At 41.2% G+C, this 21,216-nt stretch overlaps 1 protein-coding gene across 2 annotated transcripts in view; it reads left to right on the top strand.

The window, feature by feature from the left end:
- Positions 1–21,216, top strand: part of PRKG1 (protein kinase cGMP-dependent 1) — a 1,188,324-nt gene that overhangs the window by 136,570 nt on the left and 1,030,538 nt on the right. For both annotated transcript variants that reach the window (XM_040624668.1, XM_040624667.1), the window contains exon 2: positions 19,486–19,652. In XM_040624668.1, the coding sequence (XP_040480602.1) occupies positions 19,486–19,652 (167 nt within the window). The remainder of the gene's footprint in view (positions 1–19,485; positions 19,653–21,216) is intronic.

The raw sequence follows: 21,216 nt of genomic DNA, 5'->3' as shown, positions 1-21,216 counted from the left end.
ACTCCGATCTTATCAGGTTCCTCATTTTTAAAACCAGGGCTTGAATCTCTGAGTGATGATTTCTTGTTCTTGGAAATCCTCTGGTTCTTGAAATTACATAGTATTCATTGCACACTCATTCATACAGTAGCCCTGCAGGTGCTTTATAGAGGTAGCAAGCGCTCGGCGTCCCTGTAAGCTGCACTGGGGGTGTGGCTAGGTGAGCACACAGGCAGGTACCAGTGCAGAAAAGAACAGTGAATGTCAGCCTTTTGTAGATCCTCCTTGGTCATATGCTTAATTAAATGTGAATCCGTAGACTTCCTATAGAGCTATTTCTAGAACAAAAATATATATTTTAATTCCTTTTCTTTATTAGATATTTATGACATCATAGTCTCTGAACTCCTCTGTGATGTTATTGAGCACCTGGAATGACATACCACTTCCCCCAGAGCCTTAATATTTGGTCTACTACCACCCCCAAATCTTGGTTCATAAGATCCTTCATAAAAGTATTGCTAATTATAGAATAGTAGACGATCACTCAATACACCAATGGATTTACAGTCCAGAGACTCCTTTGGGGAGTGAGGAAGTTGATGAAGAATTTGGGTTTTAGCAGCAATTTAAAAAAAAATTCTTTAATTCAATTACTCAACAAACCCTTTCTCACCAGAATCCTCAATTCTTTGACCATGTTGTGTTTATGGATGACTGGAATGAGGGGAGATATTGAGCAAGTCATTTCAGGCATGATGAATTTTATCAAAGGAGGAGTCAAGGGTGCTGCCAGGTCCCGAAAGAGAGTGGGTTCATCTAGTTTGATGGGCTGGATCAGTAGAGACTGCCTGGGGAACTTTCTGGATGAAGGGACAGTTGGCAGAGATCTGAAGAACAAGGCAGATAATAAGCCCAATAAGGATTTAGGGAAACTGTTCCAAGCAGAGGGAATGGCTTATGTGTAGTTCTTAATGGCAAGAGAGAGTGTCCTTTTCAAGTAATGAAAAGAAGACTAGTATGATTGTAGTAGGAGTCCAAAAAGGAAAATGGAGCATGAGGTAGACCAGAATTTGAGTGGGTTTGAAAGCCAATGTAGGGATGTCGGTCTTACTTACGGGGAAGCTATCTAAGGGCTTTAAGAAGGGGTGGGGCAGAAAGCAGAGAATATAATCAGAGTTGGGTTTTCTCCCCGTAACTTTTTATTTTGAAATAGTTTCAGACCCATAGGAATTTGCGAGGAAAGGATAGAGGATGTTCGCGTACCGTTCACTCCATTTTCCCAATGATCATAGTATGTTATATAACCGTAGTGTAGCGTAAAAATCAGGACACTGACATTGGTAGAATGTTATTAACTCAGGTACAAACCGGATTTGGATTTCACACCTTTCACGTGCAGATATTTGTTTTGTTTTGTTTTTAAGAGATCACTGCAATGTGTAGGACAGACTGAAGTATGGATGCAGGGGACCGATTTGGGGATCAAGAAGTCTCCAAATCAATGCCAAAGTCGAATGGAGAGATGAAGGCACCTTCAACTAGTAGTGGCCTGGAGATGCCTGGAAGCAGTGAGATTCTAGGAAAGTAGGAGAGGTGACCACGGGCAGGGGGTGTGAGGGAGGTGAGAAGTTCAAGGATGACTTCCAGACTCCTGTTTTGAGCACCTGGGCAGGTGGTGATGCCAGTAGTCAAGGCTAGGAGTTCTAGAGGAGAAGCAGATCTGTTGGAAAGGAAGATGCATTCAGTTGTGACCATGCGTATTTGAGGTACTTATGTGGGCAAGAAGCCTTCCAGCTGGTGCTCTAGAAAGAAGTCAGGTGTGAGATGTACATTTTGAAGTCACTGGCATAGAGTAGTAATTTCAACAAGATTATCCAAGAAGAGTAAGGTAAATTAAAAGAGAAAATAGGCTTAGCATGGAGCCCTGGGAGCTATAAATGTTAAGTAGGTTAACAAGAAGGAGGAGCCGCAGGGAGGCTGGGAGGGAAGAGCAGAGAGAGACAGAGGGAGGGAGGGATGGGAGGGAGGAGCAGAGAGAGAGAGAGATAGGAGGGAGAGCAAAAATTACCAGGTTGATTTCATACAGGCAAAGGAAAGAGTATTTTGAAGAATAAATGTCCCGGTGACTTCTGTCTCTGCTCTGCCTTCCTGCAAAGACGTAACTGAGAGTTTTCTCATGGCTCTCCATTTGTGCCATTCTTTAAGTTTTAGGGCTTAATGTTTATAGTTTTTCAGACTCCACTTCAAGAGAAAGCATGGTATTTTCTGCCACATTGTTTATGTCCTCCAAGATGTGATTTTGGACAGACAATACGTGAATCATGATGTATTTTATCGATTAAAGTGAACAGGAACTGAAAAGCTGGGGAGAAAAACCAGTAAACTATGCATAAAGGTTGAGGTTGGACAAAACCCAAGCTACTTTTACATGTGCCCCTGTGATTTAAATATATTTCCCACGCTATGACATGTCTATGACAGTACACACACCAACACCCAGACACCTGAAATCAGATTTTGGAGGTGGGTCCTGGGTATCTAAAAACATTTCTCCAGCTGACTTCACCCCGTTCAGCCCCCAGTGTGGGTGGAGAAGAATTGGAACATGGAAATATGCTGATAATCTTAGACGAGAACACTCTATATAGTGACTTAAAGAACGACAGACTAGGGCACCTGGGTGGCTCAGTCGGTTGAGCATCTGCCTTTGGCCTCAGGTCATGATCCTGGGGTCCTGGGATCGAGCCCTGCATCGGGCTCCCTGCTCAGCCGGGAGTCTGCATCTCCTTCTGTCTCTCCTCCCCCCATTTGTATGCTCTCTCTCCTTCAAGTAAATAAAATCTTAAAAAGAAAAAAAAAACCCGAAAAAAACAGAGTTAGGACCTAATAGAAACCTGATTGATACTGCTATAAGGTAGGGCATACCAAATAATTTTTTTCTGGAAAAAAAGAAGGGGGCAACAGGTAAATAGAATACAACAAATTTAGGTGAACCCAGTGAATTGGGAAGCAATCATCACAAATCCCAGAGGGGATTCGAGGTTGGAGTTAGAGAGGCAGGGGTTTGGTTTATGATAGATTTATGTTATGACAAGCTGAGTGACCAGTTGAGAACAGCAAGCTGGAGTAACGTCTTTGAAGACCGTCTGGTATTAGATGGGGAGAAAAGGTCGTACCAGGTTAAGTGGCAGATAACCGAAGGCTGAGCTAAGGCTTAGTTAAAGAAATCATGCAAGAAAAGGTTGGTGGTTAAATGCTGTGAGAATAAATGGAATTGGATTTTGCAGGAGGTATGACACGGCACCATGAGAAGTTGAAAGTTACTTTCAGGACTTTTCACTTTGGAAAGGAGGTAACATTTTGGGGGTTCCCACAGTGCACTATGGAAGCTGATTGGGGGTGTTTCGAGAGGGTAAGAAAGCTATTTGCCCAAATTTTATACAAGTCAGCAATGGACCATCTGGTCCTTGGTATTTCAGCAGAATCCCAAGTGGGCATAAGCTGAACGTGGAGAGACAGGTAGCTTGGCATGTCATCGTTTCCAAAAAAAGTAGGCTGAAATTAAAAATTATAATTAGGGGCGCCTGGGTGACTCAGTCGGTTAAGTGTCTGACTCTTGATTTCAGCTCAGTCATGATCACAGGAAGATCGGGCTCCACACTCTGCAGGGAGTCAGCTTGAGATTCTCTCCCTCTCCCTCTGCCTCAGACCCATCTCTGCTCATGTGTGTAGGCTCTCTCCCTCAATAAATAAAGAAATAAAGAAATAATAAATACAATTATAATTAAAAGTGTGTACTTATGGGACGCCTGGATGGCTCAGTCGGTTAAGCAACTCCCTTTGGCTCAGGTCATGGTCTCAGGGTCCTGGGATCGAGTCCCACATCGGGCTTCTTGCTCAGCAGGGAGCCTGCTTCTCCCTCTGCCTGCCGCTCCCCCTGCTTGTGCCCCCCCCCCGATAAATAAATAAATAAATAAAATCTTTTTAAAAAGTGTGTGTTTACTACTTATATATTTATCCTCCACCATGTTTTCAAAAGAATTTAAGGTTGCTAAGAAGCTGGGTTTGATGGCTGAAATTCTCCATGAATGTAAGAGATAAAGAGGAAACGTGGTAGTAAAATTCCAAGAGTCAAAAGCTAAATGAGATCTTCATTTTATTACCTACAAGCACAAGCTTTGCTTTACTGACGTCCAAAACTCCTAAATACTATATTCAGTACAGAAATCTTAATGATCCTCACGGTGCAGTCATTTCTCTGAATGGTGTCATTCACAATACAATTCTGAGCCCAGGAAATAAATGAAGGGGAGGGTAATGAGGCTTCTACGATGTCGAATGAGTCAACGTGTGATTAATATTGAGTCACTTTCCTCTTCTCTGTTGGCTGCCTTTCTGCATAAGGGCTCTTGGTCTGCAGTAACTTGGTATGAGAATCAAATCTGTAAACCAAGGTTCTTGTAGGGATCATCCTGTCAAGCTGCTAACAAGTGTATTCCCTGCACACTGAGGGATCCTTCTCACTCCAACAACAGCCGTCGAAGTTTGGTTTAGTTCATGCTGATTTCTGTTTTGCTCTGATAATGGAGGAGGAACCCAGGCTCTTCAAGTATTTATGATTTCTTTTAAAACAGATGATGTGACCTTCTCTCTGGGTGCCCTTACCACCATGAACTTTGCAGACTTTAACATGTGTCTGCTTAGAATATATGGTGTCTGTGTGTTGTGAGTGTGTTTTCAAATGTGGAGGAGAACAGCGATAGTAATAAGTCTTACTGGTTTTCTTTCAAGTAATTCTGTTTCCAGGCAGTTTCAGTTGCCGTGGTACCCTGTGTTTAAAGTAATCTCAGGTATAAAGCCATGGTAAAAGTATTTTTAAGTAATTTTAAAAAATTAGCACAGTGGAGAGCAGTGCCTATTGTTACTAGTCTAAAGCATAATATTCATTTATAACGAATAATTAAATCATGTCAAAGCTACAAAGACCAGTGATTTAAAACTAATCATATTGGAAAATGTGCCTTCGGTAAGAATCAGAAGGAAAAGTTAGCCATTCCTTTTCTTTGAAATGCTTCCTTCCCTTCCCTTCCCTGACCTATACTTGCCTATTTCTGGTATTTTTCCATTATCTTTGTGAGCTCCTCTCCCTGGACCCCAGTCCCAGGCTGGTTGGGTTCTCTGTAACTTCTTTTTTTTAATGCTGTGCTCCCCACAGCTGTTACTACCATCTGTCACCATACAATGCTACCACAGTATTATTGACTGTATTCCCTGCGCTGTGCCTTTCAGCCCTGTGACTTGTTCATTCCGTAACTAAAGCCTGTATCTCCCATTCCCCTTCCCCCATTTTGGCCATCCCCTCAACCTCTTCCCTCTGGCAATCATCATACAGTTCTTTTCTGTATTTATGGGTTGTTTCTGCCCTTTGTTTTTGTTTCTCTGTTTTGTTTTTATGGTATTTATCTTTCTCTGTCTGACTTATGTCACTTAGTATAATACCCTCTAGGTCCATCCATGTTGTCACAAATAGCAAGATCTCATCCTTTTTATGACTGAGTAATATTCCATTGTGTGTGTGTGTGTGTGTGTGTGTGTGTGTGTGTGTGTGTACACACCACATCTCTTTTATCCATTCATCAGTTTCTGGACACTTGGGCTGCTTTCATATCTTGGCCACTGTAAATAATGCTACAATAAACAGAGGGGTGCATGTATCTTTTCAACTTAGTGGTTTTGTTTTCTGTGGGTAAATACCCAATAGTTGAATGACTGGATCATAGGGTAGTCCTATTTTTAATTTTTTTGAGGAAACGCCATACTGCACCAGTGCACGAGGGGAGGGTTTGCTTTTTTCCACATCCTGGCCAACACTCGTTATTTCTTGTCTTTTTGATTCTAGTCATTCTCAGAGGTATGAGGTGATATCTCATTGTTTCGATCGGCGTTTCCCTGATGATGCGTGATGCTGAGCATCTTTTCATGTATCTCTTGGCCATCTGGATGTCTTCTTTAGAAAAATGTCTGCTCAGGTCATCTGTCCATTTTAATTGGATTTTTATTATCACTATTATTATTTGGTGTTGAGCTGTAGAAGTTCTTTATATATTTTGGTTACTAACCCTTTGGCAGGTTATATCAAATCATATGACATTTGCAAATATCTTCCATTCAGGAGTTGCCTTTTCATTTTGTTGACGGTTTCCTTTGCTGTGCAGACGCTTTTTATTTTGATGTCATCCTAATAGTTTATTTTTGCTTTAGTTTCCCTCACCTCAGGAGTCATAGCTATAACAATGTTTCTATGGCCAATGTCAAAGAGATTATTGCCTATGCTTTCTTCTAGGAGTTTTATGGTTTCAGGTCTCACATTTAGTCTTTAATCCGTTTAGAGTTTATTTTTGTGTATGGTGTGAGAAAGCGGTCCGGTTTCATTCTTTTGCAGGTAGCTGTCCAGTTTTCCCAACACCATTTGTTGAAAAGACGGTCTTTTCCCCATTGTATATTCTTGCCTCCTTTGGGAACATATAAGTGTGTGTTTACTTATGGACTCTGTTTTGCTCTGTTGATCTAGGTGTCTATTTTTGTGCCAGTCCCCTATTGTTTTGATTACTACATGTTTGTAGTATATCTTGAAATCTGGGATTGTGACACCTCCAGCTTTGTTCTAATTTCTTAAGATTGCTTCAGCTCTTTGGGATCTTTTATGGTTCCATATAAATGTTAGTTATCATTTGTTCTAGTTCTGTGAAAAATGCTCTTGGCGTTTTAATAGGGATTGCTCTGAGTCTGTACAGTGCTTGGGGTAGTATGTTAACAAAATACTACCTTTCCCCTCATTGGACCTGCAGTAAGTCCCATAGCTTTTACTTGCAAAATATACTTCGTTATTCATGCTTCTGCCCGTCTCTGCTGTCCCCTTCCTAACCTCAGCCTTCACTATGTCTTGCTTGAAAATATTGCAGGAGCATTTTCCTGAGCTTTCCTTCCTCTCTCCTACTTGCAATTGTCTCAGTTCATTCACAGCGATCCTAAGTGATCTCTTAAAAATATAAATCAGACCGTGTCACTCACTATCCTTGTTTCACTCTGTTAGTTGCTTTTCATTTCACCAAGAATCCAGTTCTTTCTCACAGTCTTCAAGGCCCCATCTAAACCAGCCCCACTTATGTGCCCAGATTCACCTCCAGCCATCCGTTCTTTTGATCAAAAGGCTCTAACCCCCTTCTCCAGATCTGAGCCTGAAAACATTCTGTTCCTCCTGCCATGACCGCCCTCCTCCTATGGGGGCTTCATCTTATCCTTAAATCTTAGCCTAAGTATTACATTTTTATTTTTATTTATTTTGTTTTTTTAAATTTTTTTAAAAGATTTTATTTATTTATTTGACAGAGATAGAGACAGCCAGCGAGAGAGGGAACACAAGCAGGGGGAGTGGGAGAGGAAGAAGCAGGCTCATAGCGGAGGAGCCTGATGTGGGGCTCGATCCCATAACGCCAGGATCACGCCCTGAGCCGAAGGGACGCTTAACCGCTGTGCCACCCAGGCACCCCAAAGTATTACATTTTTAGAGAGGTCCTTATTTCAGAACCGAAAGAGGCCTTCCTGTTGAGTTTTCATTCAGCATTCATTTTGTAACCTTCCAAACACTTGCTCTGTTTTAACAATATTGTTTGTTTGTTGACCTCTGTGTCATGTTTCCTCTCCTACTAGAATTGTAGCTCTGAGAAGACAAGGACTCTATTTCACTCATCCCTGTGCCCCCAGTGCCATATATGAGGCACTCAAGACATGCTTGGTGGGTGGGTGGATGGATGGATGGATGGATCTTAGGAACAGGTACCTGCAGACTACCTTATAAGACTAACTGATAAACCTGAAGTCTTGAAGAAGGGCTGTGGGATGGAAATGAAATGTTACATCAATCATTTTGCTAAGTTGCATGATTGATTTGTTTCTGGAAGTTTTTATCAGGGGGATAAGGTGAGACAACATGTCCAAAACCCCTCAAATAAAAATACTCCAAGGACTTTCTTCTTGGCAGCCCTCCTTGTACCTGGACTCAGCCCATGAAGAAAGTTTGTGTCCTCATGGATTCTCCCCCACTTCACCTCCCTCTGGCCAGTTCATCTTCTGCTCATTGCGGAGACTGACAAAAAAGTAGAAACTGGGAGGGGCTGTGTGCCGAGTGTTTGTCTAGCTGTCCCTGCGTCGTTAGTGGACTGTTTCCACCTGTGGGTATCACAACCCAACCACTCCATAAAGGAGTCCCTTGAAATCTTGGCAACCACTGCCCCAGGAGTATTGTACCAGCCCTGCCTCATGTCTGCCCCCTGAGTCCCTGTTCTCCATCTAACTGCCTCAGTCTCGAGAGTCAGTGTCTCAGGCTCAGTTCTGCCCTTTGGATGAATTCCTTTCTCTAGGTGTCTCTAGACCTCGCTTTAACTCAGTACTCCATGATCTCAGCAGCCAACTCTCCTCCCTTCTATGGCCTGTTTCGGACTTCTGGAACCTTGGCCTGGCAAAGCCCTGAAGTCCCCCCCTTTGACTGGCTGGAATCATTCAGACAGTTTTAGATAAGGTACCTACAAACATATCGTTTGCAATTCCAGTGCACTTGGTCTGTCTGCTCTGTTTATTTATTATACTCAACCTCCTTGGCTTCATGGCCTGCCTAAATTTCTTTATGGCTTCCATGTTTCTTCTTGTCCTTCGCTCACTGACGATTGTGACCTTATTTCACAAGGGACACATTTTGGGGAATGGTTTTCAGATTTGTAGGTATGACTTCGTTCCATAAATACTGTGGCTCATGTCAACAGCTACTCTAGGTCACTTTTGCAAACATTTTGTGGATAATTATGGCTGTGTTTTAAGCCCATCCATCACTATTATCCATATTTACCTGCAGCGGCAGAATTTGAACCTAGACTTGTTGCATTGGAAATATAATAAATATTCACTATTTGCCACTGAAAGGGATAAACTTTTAAAGGACAGTGTGGTACAAGGGGATAAATAGATAGTGGATTCAAGTGACAAAATCACATTTATCTCCCTCCTTCCCTTCCTCCTTTCCTCTCTGCATTGGCTTCTTCGGCAAAAATTTAGGATAGCGAACATATTAAATTAGAGTGCAAAAACCTTGATATTAACAGTTTTTGTTGGGCTTATAAATTCAACACATCAGATTTCTACCGTAAAAATACTTATATGGAAAGCTTTTAATGTTTACTATGTTATATTCAGACTTCTCTGAAATATGTCTGTATTATTGGTCACTAATTACACTAATTGCAAAATCGGGACATTTTGTATTTTTCTTGGAATATTCTATTTCTATCTTATAAGCATTAACAGGAGGTCTCTTTTTATTTTGGATTCAAATACAGACAGTCACCCAAACTGACAGTAAACTTTTGTACAAATTATTTCCCCTCCATATTTGTATACAAAGTCCATCTGAGGCAAGCTTTTAGGAAAGGAAGGAGAGAGAGGGAAAGGGGGATGTCCTCAAGGCCAATGAGAGGACAAGTGTGAACACACTGGAGTCAAAATGAGTTGAATTCCGTTGCTGAATTCAAGAGATGTTTCTGTATTCACAGTTATCTCCCCGTGAGAGCCACAAGATATGTTCAGACTTCTCTCATGTGGAGAATGAATTAGGTCGGAGAGGGAATCTCCCTGAATGAACCATCACAGAATTTTCTTATACTATAGAATTATTGTCAAATGACCACAGTTCCCTGCTGTTACTGGTACAGTGGGTTTATGGAGTCTTTGCCCAGTGGCTGAAGGTCTGAGAAAGAGAGACAGAGCGAGAGAGAGAGAGATACAGAGAAAAACAAAGACAGAGAGAGAGAGAGAGAGTCTGAGAGAATATGAATGTCTGTGTAATGAAGGAGGTTGGAAACGTGTTTATTTCGGGCGGAAGTCAGTAGACCCGAGTCCTACTTTAATCTCTACCACGGACTTGGCAGGCATCTAACCCTTTTGTGCCCTTGTATTCTTATCTGTCACATAGGGATAATGGTAACATCTGTTCTACCTACCGCACACGTTTGTGGCAATAATAGAATGAAATGTTAGATGGGGAATTGTTTTGAAAGCATGCATTGCTCTCTGCAGATAAAAGGTAATATTATCCAAGCGTAGCATTCTTACTTTTGCAGAAGTACAAATAAGTGAGAAAGAATGTTTGCTTTTGGATTTTATAATTGGGATAATTTATTCAAATTATCAATACAATTTTGTATTGCAGGCTTGTAAGTCAGATAATTTAGTAGAGTGAGGCTGAGAAGTGAAATGGGTTTATCTTTATATCCTGACTCTCACCTGTGATGTAGCAGTTGTAGGACATTGGACTGGTTATATGGCTGCTCCGAACCTCACTTCCCCCACGGCAAACTCAGCAAGTCCTTGTGCGATTTCCGTGAGCTAAGGCTTCTCGCTGAGGAACACGGGTTAACCATGTGATGAATGGTTGTAGTCGTAGTATAACTACCACTATGATCTCAATTGATATTTTTTTCACCTTAGTTAAGAATCTTGGAAACCACTGAGCTTTTACAACCAGGAGCGTGATTGTCTGGTTTTTAAATTTAAAAAAAGAGTTTCTCAGTATATATGTCATCTCCCTCCAGGCTGACTCAAAGCATCTAATGTATTAAAGCCCTAATGCAAACTAAGGTGTTTGGAGTTGAAATGGGTCCACGTTTATCACAATAGATCATCTGCTTCGGAAGACCTGCGGGGTCTCTGTAACAAGGCTAAATTTAGCCCGAATTTCCTGGAAGCATCACCAGAGGAAACAATGAATGACCTAAGTTATAATTTTCAGCCAAGAGAAAATACACACGTTTTGGGGGTGGGCGGTTGATGGAGAAACATGTTATTTTCCTGCTGCTCAAACAAATGGAAGGTAATTTAAAATGTAAGGCAATTCATCCCAGAGGTTAAACCTGAGAAGTACCTGAACAGTAGGAAAATTTTCTAAAATGATTTCTTTGGTGACCAAGTTTTAAAATCAAGCCACTGAAGTCATTGAAATGGCAGCGTATATACACAGAACAACGACTGGGTTTTCAAGAGCTGGACAGAACATCGTGGCGCCCGATCTATGCCCTAGAGGTAGGGTCACCCTGGGTGATGAGGAACTTCATGGGTGTTCATGGCGTGATCAGCTTGACCTTGTTGGAAACGACTACAGTCTACGTGATCTCAATTGTGTGAGTGTTTTGAGAGAGAAACAATCACTTCAAAATGTTGAGTTGCAGTTGGACATGTAAATATAGGTCCGATGTTTTCTTCCTAATCATCATTCTCTTTTGCTGTTTAGAGATCTGAACTTTATTTTTTTTTTAAAGATTTTATTTATTTATTTGACAGAGACAGAGACAGCCAGCGAGAGAGGGAACACAAGCAGGGGGAGTGGGAGAGGAAGAAGCAGGCTCATAGCGGAGGAGCCTGATGTGGGGCTCGATCCCAGAACGCCGGATCACGTCCTGAGCCGAAGGCAGATGCTTAACCGCTGTGCCACCCAGGCGCCCCAGAGATCTGAACTTTAAAAATAGAGTGAATCCACAGTGAACAGACCAAGCCACATGGTTCTTACATTCTGTAATGTAACATGGATGGTCTTACTCATTCGCATGGAAAGCACTTGACGGTGCTTCTGTGAAACCACACATTTCTACTTCCATGGTATGAAAGAGATGTTCAGAGGATGGGAGTTTGATCTGGGCTCTTTTGGAGACTGTTCTATTTTAAGTTAGCCTCCCTAGTGTGAAGTAGGTGTAAAATGCATCTGTAGAGCGCTGAATGACTAGAATAGTTGAATGGAAGGCTTTCACGTTGACTTTTTGGAAGTTGGTGAACACGTACAAAGAACAATAATTTCCTTTTTCTTTAATTAGTACAAGTCTTCTCCATCTGGTTAACATCGAAGCAGTGATTTCAAGAGCTACTTTATATTGTTCCTAGTTAGTTTGAGCACAGAGTATTAGTTAAAAACGAGAAGGCTTATGTGAAATTTGAGCACATAGACTTTATGGGTTAACCATCTTCTTGCCCCAACCATTGTTTTTTCTTTAGATTTATAGCATCTCGATTTCATTTAAATACTCCTCTATTTCAGAACCAGAGGGTAAATGTTAGAAGGGAAAAAGCAACTGGAAATTATTTGCAATGCATGTAGTAGACAAAAGATTTGCAATGCGTGTAATAGACGAGAGATTAATAGAGAAAAGAGTCATCAGAACTATGTTGCTACCATATATTTTGGCCCAGCTACTCCCGTGTTTCCTATCACATGCTGATTTTCGGTCTCAGTGCTGCAAATCGTTCTGATCTCTTTGTGACCATTTTTGCTGCAAGATCTGGAGAGCCACGGCAGAGCTGGTTGATGTGAAAATGCGGTCTGAAACTTGTTGAAAGCTGATCTTCAGTTTTGAGGAAATCTCTCAATTGGTCAGTAGCTTTGCAGGATTAAATGTCACCTTTCAGCAATGGGGGCTGATTGATATTTCTTTGCTCTCGGCCAGCTTCTGCCTACAGAGCTCATTCAGGAGAGCCAAGCCGTCAGACGAGAAATAGGACCTACGGTTTGGACAGAATTGTAACCATTGGGGCAGCGAGAGGACTCCAAGAGTTTCTCTTGCTTACCGGTGACTCCCCGAATATTTCCCAGCAGGGGCACGGAGTTACCCTGTCGCAAGGACTCCCAACATTAGCAACTGTTAAGGGGCCTTGCGATGACTTTATCTGAGTAAACTGTCCACGTGTGTTTGGACTTCTGAGTTGCCACCTGCAGAGACTATACTCAAGGTCAGGGTGGCTTTGAAACTGCATTTAAAATACTGCTTCTCCTGACACATGAGCCTAAAACTGACCCCTGAGAGCTAACGAGATTGTGAGTCTTATTTTTGCTTTTGTAGCCAAGAAGCTGATTGCAGAAGTTTTATATGACATTTTTCAACTGCTTTGACTGATTTTCACTCTTAGTAATCATTTAGTAGCTTTGACTAATTTTTAAGTGTGTGGAAGTCTTTGCCAAAGGAAGAGACCAGATACTAATTCTCACATGTTTGGGCATGGCCGCCTGGCTGTATTTGCTATTGCCTGATGTGTGTTTGGCAGGGGAGAGAGGCTGTCAATGGAGAGAAAATTCTAGGCCTCTGAAGATAGCCTGAAATTGGAGAAGAGACCTCATCCTTTCCTAATATGTGAAAGTTGCCTGAGAGTCAGTGATTCAAAGTCTAAGAAAATGTAGGATTTATGAGACCGGGTTCTCCCTATTAACATAGTAATGAGTTACAGCTTTAGCACCCATTAATCAATGAAATACATGGCAGAAAACCTCCGTGAACTCAGTAATATTTTAAAGTACATTTGTGTTATTTATTTTTTATGTCTGATTCGTCACCTGTCAACCACACCTCTTCTACTCCTTCATTGCCTTCCTGAAGCACTGAAGCACTGTCCCAGGCTTCAAGGATCTGTGAGACCCGCCTCCTGCCCACCTGCCATCTCATTCCCCTGGCCCCTTGCTTCTTGTTCACTCTGTCCTTCAGCCACAGAGGTCTCCTTTCGAGTCTCTGGACAGATCAAGCTCATTCCAACCTCTGCCCCTTTGTGTGTGTTTTTTCTTTGACTTGGAATACTCTTCTCCACAATCTTTGCGTGGTTGGTTCCTATTGTCATGTAGTCCTTAGTTTAGAAAAGCCTTCATGGACAACCCCTCCCCCACCAAGCCTGAAACAACCTTTCCCGCTCTTTGAAATAAGGCTAGTGCTCTATAGCAGTTTTTGGGCTACTCTACCGTAAATGCAATGTACAATATCCTTTGGTTAATGCTGAGAAAACTGAGGCTCTGTTTATTGATAATGAATACTGCTGGTTTCCTTGTTCGAGAGGTGGGTGTACATTTCCCTACAGTTCCCTAGAATTGCCCTTTTTTTTTTTTAAAGATTTTATTTATTTATGTGACAGAGACACAGCCAGCGAGAGAGGGAACACAGCAGGGGAGTGGGAGAGGAAGAAGCAGGCTCCCAGCAGAGGAGTCCAATGTGGGACTGGATCCCGGAACGCCGGGATCACGCCCTGAGCCGAAGGCAGACGCTTAACGACTGCGCTACCCAGGCGCCCCAGAATTGCCCATTTTTACCTAAGATTGTGTAGAAAGACAGTTTCTATCAAATATTCTTTGTGACTATTCAGGGACTTTCTCTGCAGTAAGTAAAAGGGGAAGTGGACTTCCCATTTCATTTTCTCAAACTGGAAAGTTTGGAAGACCCGTGGCTGGAAATCCTGGCATAAAATTTTCTGGGGATATTATACCACCTAATAGAGTTTTTTAAAGAAGGAAAGGATTGTCATGTTGGTTTCAGCACTTATAAATTAAGACACATTAAATTCTTAGGGTGTTAGAAAAATAATCTCCAGCGATGTGCTGGAGCCAACTCTTACTGGCTCATATAGGAACTGCTTGTTAAATTTTCAGGAATTTTGCAAGCAGGTTGACTTTACATTAGTAGTTTGAAATTGGCTATGGTGGGAGTATTTATACCATAGAAATTGGCAAATGCTACCAACCAGGGTGTTTTTTCCCCCCTCCTGGAGAGCCAGTTTGCCAGCACACCATTATATATAGCCAGTATTTCAGAGCCTGACAACTTGATGATGACAAATCAATAGGGCTAGCTCAAAGTAACCCAGTTCCTTTTATGGTGTTCGTATTTTGAAAGCTGCACATTTGGAGCATGGACAAAAAAAATTTTTTTTAAAGATTGTTTATACACAGAAGCAGACAGGAAGGATCGAAAATCAAGATCTTTGTAGTTGCTGCTTACTGCCCCCGGGGTCGGGCTGTCGCATTCATGCAGCGTGTTGTTAAAATATGTACTCCGCGAGGAGATAGTCACCTTCTGAAACCTGTGATAGCAGCTTTCTCCAGCTCCCACACTGATAACACAGCTCACAGGTCTCACGTGCGCCATCATATTTTAGTGACAGTGAGCGTCTTCGACTGTTTCCTCAGGGGGAGAAAAGGATTCACAGGATTGTGAAGGGAAGGCTCTGATTGATTATCGTCTATAGGGGGGGAGCAGGTGGAGACTGATGAGAGTTGACCTCACGTCCCAAGCTCTTCGTGAGAAAGGGCTTAAGGGAAAATTCCAGGAAGAGGCAAGGCGTTCAGTATTCCTCACCGCCCGGAACATCTTCGAGTTACGCCGCACAGGGGCACGTGATGGGATTATTTGTGATGTTTCAAAGGTGAAAGTGTTATTGCGCAATACTCCTGCGAAGGGATAAACGGGAAGAGGTAGGTCGTATATTTCTCAGTTTGAAGGTGACACAGACGCATAGATGAACACCTCCCCTGTGTTTCTTTAGAGACTGGAGACTGAGTGTCCTCCGTTTAAAAAGACACGTGAGAAGGAAGCACCTCCTGAAATTCCTCTTCCCCACTGACTTCATCGTAAGCATTTGGAAAGTCTGGATGATTCTAAGAGATTGTGTTAGACTGCATTGTTTTTCACCTTTTCGGATGTCTTCATGAAACAAGTTAGTAGTCCTGTTTAGGAGAAGAGAGAAAGTGGCTTTCTTCAGTCAGCCTTGGACTGAGCGAATTATTTTTTTTTTTTTTTGAAAGAGGGCTTTACTTCTAAGCTGGTGGCATTTCTAGGGCTTAGATTTTTAATGGAGCACCATTAATATTTCCCAAAGGATAAGATACCATCTGTAGCTAACCCAGTTGGGGATTCTGTCATTGATTGCATCCAGGCTCTATTATATTAGAAAATATGAACCTATTGATGCCCTCGCTCTTCAATGCAAAGAAAACAGAGAGTTTTTAGTCAAGAGGATATTTATGCTATTTTGATTAAAATTAAGTTCCTGAAGATCAAGGAAGTCCTGCTGTTTGGAAGCACAATCCTGGAACGAGAGATCTCAGTTCCTTTGAAGGTGCTACTGACATTCTTGAGGTCAGAGATGGTGAAGAGAATTAAGAAAGGAAATCTCATGAAAATCATAGATGGGGCAGAGTTTTGCATCTCCTGTTGGAAGACTCAAGAGAAACAGCTCTTTGCCTCAGGAGAAGGAGTTTTGGCAAGCTGAAATTAAACAAACAAACAGCTAAGAAGCCCTGTCAGACTGAAGTAAAAGTCTCGCTTTTAAAACAGTCTATTCTGAAGTTCCTAATGACTGGCTGTCTCTTTATTAGGCGAAAATTCCTCCCATTAGTATTTAAATACAGACCATACGAACAAGAATCTATTGAAAAGAATAATATTGAATGCGCCACTAATAGCTTATCCGTATTAAATGTCATCATTTAAATGAGAATTAAATTCAATGAGATTATTTTTTATTTCTCCTCATAGAAGTTGCTTTTTATAAACTACCTTTAACATGAAAGATTTTTCAATATAAAAGAGCATGCCCATTCTAGAAAATTTTGTTAACTGAGAAAAGTAGAAAGAAAAAAAAAATAGTTCTATTTATTTATTTATTTTAAGAGGGAGAGAGAGAGAGCACACATGCAAGCAGGGGGAGGGGCAGAGGAAGAGAGAAGCTCAAGCAGACTCCCTGCTGAGCACAGAGTCTGACACAGGCCTTGATCTCATGACCCATGAGGTCACAACCTGAGCTGAAACCAAGAGTCGGACACTTCACTGACTGAGCAACCCAGGCACCCCCTATAATTCTTTCATCAAAGACAACTGATGCCAACATTTTGTTTCTTTCCTTCTAAAATTGTCTCAGGTCATGATTGCATACTCTCTTACTCTCCGTTTTGTTACTGCTACTGCAATTACTACTGTTACCACCTTCTTTACCCACCATTTACCGAGAGTCACATTCTGTTTGCATCGGTCTTCACATATAATTCTGTCGCGCTGGTAATTTTTTTCCATTTTTACTGAGAAATAATTGACATGTGTCACTGTATGAGTTTGAGGCGTACAGCATGGTGGTCTGGTTTGCGTTTATTGTGAAATGATGACCATGGTAAGTTTTAGTAAACAATCATCATCTCATATAAATATGGTAAAAAGAGAAAACTTCCCCCAACAACTGTCTCTCTGTATCACAGAGCAGTGTTAACTGTGGTCCTCATGCTGTCTCACATCCCTGTACTTACTTATCTTCTAACTGCCAGTCTGTGCACTTTGACAGCCTGCCTCCAATTCCTTCTCCGATCCCCCATCTCTGGTGACCAAAAATCTCATCTCTGTTCTGTGGGTTTGGTGTGTGTCTGTGGTTTTTTTTTTTTTTTTTTTTTTAAGATTTTATTTATTTATTTGACAGAGAGAGACAGTGAGAGAGGGAACACAGGCAGGGGGAGTGGGAGAGGAAGAAGCAGGCTCCCCACGGAGCAGGGAGCCCGATGCAGGGCTCAATCCCAGGATCCTGGGATCACTCCCTGAGCTGAAGGCAGACACTTAACGACTGAGCCACCCAGGTGCCCCAATGTGTGTGTGTTTTTAAAATTAGATTCCACGTGTAAGTGAGATCATACATGATTTGTTTTTCTCTCTCTGACTCATTTCACTCGGCGTAATGCCTTCAGAGTTCATCCAGGTTGTCACCACTGGTAGGATTTCCTCTTTTATGGTGGAACTATATTCCTGTGTGTGTGTGTATACATACCACATACCCATCTATCAGTGGACACTCAGTTTGTTTCCCTGTCTCGGCTGTTGTAAATAATGCTGCCGTGAACATGGGGGTGCAGATATCTTCTCAAGTTAGTGTTTTTGTTTCTTTTGGTAATATTCCCAGAAGTGGAATTTCTGGATCATATGGTAGATCTATTTTTAATTTTTTGAGAACCCTGCCTGCTGCTTTCCACAGTAGCTCCACCAATTCCATTCCCACCAGCAGTGCACGAAGGTTCCCTCTTGTCCACATCCTCGCCAACACTTGTTACCTCTTGTCTTTCTGATGATGGCCATCCTAATAGACTTGAAGTGAGGTTTCCTGGTTTTCTTTTCTTTTAAATTTGCTTATTATCTAAATTTCTCTTTCATCTCTAAATTCTCTTATAAAATATACTCTTACTCTAAAAACAATTCCGTGTTCTGCTTTTTCACTTAAAAATAGTATAAGAATTTCGCCCATGCTGTTAACAGTCTTCATAAACAAATTTAATTGCATTGTAACAGTCCATTCTAAGTATAGTTTTCATAATGGTAAATTTTCAATTGGTTTTATATTTTATATATACCTTTTTATTATTAAATACCAAAACCATTACAAAACATAACATGTGATGGCGATAGTCCAGGACTGAGGTCTAGAAGAAAAGGCACCCGGAAATGGGGAGGACTAATGCTTTAGTCAGTATTCACTACTCAGGTTGTTTCTTTGAGAACCACTTGTGAAGCAAATGTGGGCAAGGACCAGCTTGTAGTCAGACACTGGTCAAATTAACATTCTTAATATAAAATTCCAAATGTGCTGCTTTCTCTCTGTGTTGTTAATATCTTTGCTTTCATCTTATCTCCAACAGCGCTCTGATTGTGCTCCTCCTGACAAGATAGTTCTTGGTTTCTTTTTAATTTTTGTATCCTTAGGAAGTCATTTGGAACTTCTTATCCCTGAGAATCAAATTATCACCATCTTTCAGTTCTGCAAAACTTTCCTGTTAACCACTGAATCCCAGTTGTAGAATTTGTAAATATCTTTCCCGCTGACTGCCTGTTTCATCCATGTCTAAATCCTGTCGTGTTGAAAAACATCCTGTTCAATGGTTTTATCTGCCCGGTTACCTCGCTTTAAGCCACTTGGAGAAATAGATTTTCTCTGAAAATGTGTAAGGTATGGACAAAGAACTATCGCATTTCTACCAGTTCTTTCAAACCACTAATTAGGAATCTAATTCTTACCATTTTTTTAACCAAAATATTATTCTTGAACACCCATCCTATAACTAGTATTATAGTAGACACTTGGCATAGAATACAGAAAAAACTAATGATCCTGCTCTCATGGACCATAAGGTCTGGTGGAAGAGGCACACAAAAAAATAAGTAAACAAATTGTTTTTTACTCTGCTGGTGTATAATACAATACTCTCTGATGTTCTTTTACAATATATAAATATAGTGATAATAGTGTCAGTTCCATAAAATTCTCTCGTATCCTTTTCACATTTATTCTTAAACTAAGTTGCAAACTTCAGTTTAAAGTGCTTGTCCATTGGATTTTTCACAATCGTTGTGATGAAAACACATTCTAAAACAAAATGTAATGATATGCTTTTGCTTGTTTCTGGTTGGTCGCATGTGCATTCAGTGATACTTTGCTTAAAGGAGAATTTCTCAGTGCCTTTCTGACTGCCATGGAGTTACTTTGTTCTCAGGTCTTTCAGAAAATGATTGGATGCCTAACAAGAAAATGTACTGTAGTGTGCCAGAACGTCGTACAGCTCTGTTCAACTTCCCAGACTATGAAAATGCTCGTCAGATGTGCCAATAAATCTTCCCTCTCTNTCCCTAGGTCCAAGGATCTCATAAAGGAAGCTATCCTTGACAATGACTTTATGAAGAACCTGGAGCTGTCACAGATCCAGGAGATTGTGGATTGTATGTACCCAGTGGAGTACGGCAAAGACAGTTGCATCATCAAAGAAGGAGATGTGGGGTCACTGGTGTATGTCATGGAAGGTATGGTTTGTAACTCTAATCCTCTGATATTCAAATATTCCCTTTTCATCTTATCAGCCTGCACACAGATGGTAATGTATTACGTGGGACACTTCCATTTTCCCCTTTTTGTTTTTGAGAAACAATTTGAAAAGAGGTGGAACACGACTTAGATACAGTGGTTGACCAGTTGTACAAAGGGTTTCTGTTTAGAATATTAAGCTGAGAATCTAGTATTCTTTTAGACACGGAGAAAGGATGATAGGGTGAGAGAAAGAAATGCTGTTTATTACGCTGTGTAAGTCTGCACACCATCGGGGTGCTTCCAGAGAAGCTTGAGACTGTTGGAAAGTATTTTTGCCAGATAAAGTGTCAACTCTACCTTTAATTTTCAGTGTATGGCTAGGTTTCTTGCTATCATGCTTCTATAAAAAGAATGTTTTCAGCGCTTTATATGTGTGTGAAAGAGGAAATCAGACTGGTCAGTTTGCTTATGGGCTACCTAATTAGTAAGAGTGATGGATTGTTTCATAAATCTTGCACCAATAAAGATAGAAACTGCTTTGAAAACAAGAAACTGAGGCAGGCACCATACAAATATAGTTTATGCCTAGACAAATTTCATGTTGTGTATTTCTAACTTGGAATTTATGATGCTGTGCTTTTCTTCTGGGAGAAAACAAAAGCCTCATGACCAGATCAGCTGAGGAGAAAGTGAGTTCAGAAGTGCCTAAGACATCCGAGAGTTGCCATGCAAGCGTCACAATCAGTTTCTAGGTGGTCATTAGTGTCTCACCCCACGCATTCATGGCAGTGTCCTAGAATTGTCAAGTTGATAGGTCATTAAGAGAAGGGGTGTATTTGGGCAAGTGACTTGTCTTCTTTGAATTTTACCTAATTTGTAAACAAAAGGTCCTCCCGATTGCCCCTCCTTTCTGGCAGTGGTTCTCAACTGGTGATGATTCTGTGCCTCCATGGGCCGTGTAACAATACCTGGACACGTTTTGGTTGTCACAGTTGGAGTGGGGATTGATGGGGGAAGCTACTAGCATCTCGTGGTTAAAAACCAGGACTGCTGCTCTGCTGAGCTGTTGCCCGCAACAGAGAATTATCTGGCGCAAACTGTCCTTAGTGCTGATGTTGACAAATCCTGCTTTTCTACCATCTTTACAAGATTGTTCTGAAGTTAAGATGAAGTAATTGGAATACGTGTTTATTGTAAAGTGCAGCACATTATAAAACAACAGTACGCATTACGATATCTATCAAACACTCAACAGTATATAAGAAATGTGCTGCCTGCATATGTCATTCACCTTTTAAGTTTTCGTCGTAATCTTTTTTGACATGTATTAGGCATTCAACTTTTAAGTCATAATTTGTATCTTTTTTTTTTTCCCCTCCATAAGTTTTCAGCTTTTGGGTCAATGTTATGAAGTTCTTCCCCAGGCCAAAAGGAAATAAACGTTGAGCTAGGCTTTCTTCTGAATGAAAGCAAGACACGATAAACAAAAACACAAACAGTATTCATTTGGCAGACAATTGCAGGGGAAGGAGATGAAATTATAGGGCAAGAGTATATGTG

This window comes from Ursus maritimus, unplaced genomic scaffold, assembly GCF_017311325.1.
Source record: "Ursus maritimus isolate PB19 unplaced genomic scaffold, ASM1731132v1 scaffold_7, whole genome shotgun sequence".
NCBI lineage: Eukaryota > Metazoa > Chordata > Mammalia > Carnivora > Ursidae > Ursus > Ursus maritimus.
Note: the sequence above shows the minus strand (reverse complement) of the source record. Positions and strands in the feature narration are given on the sequence as shown.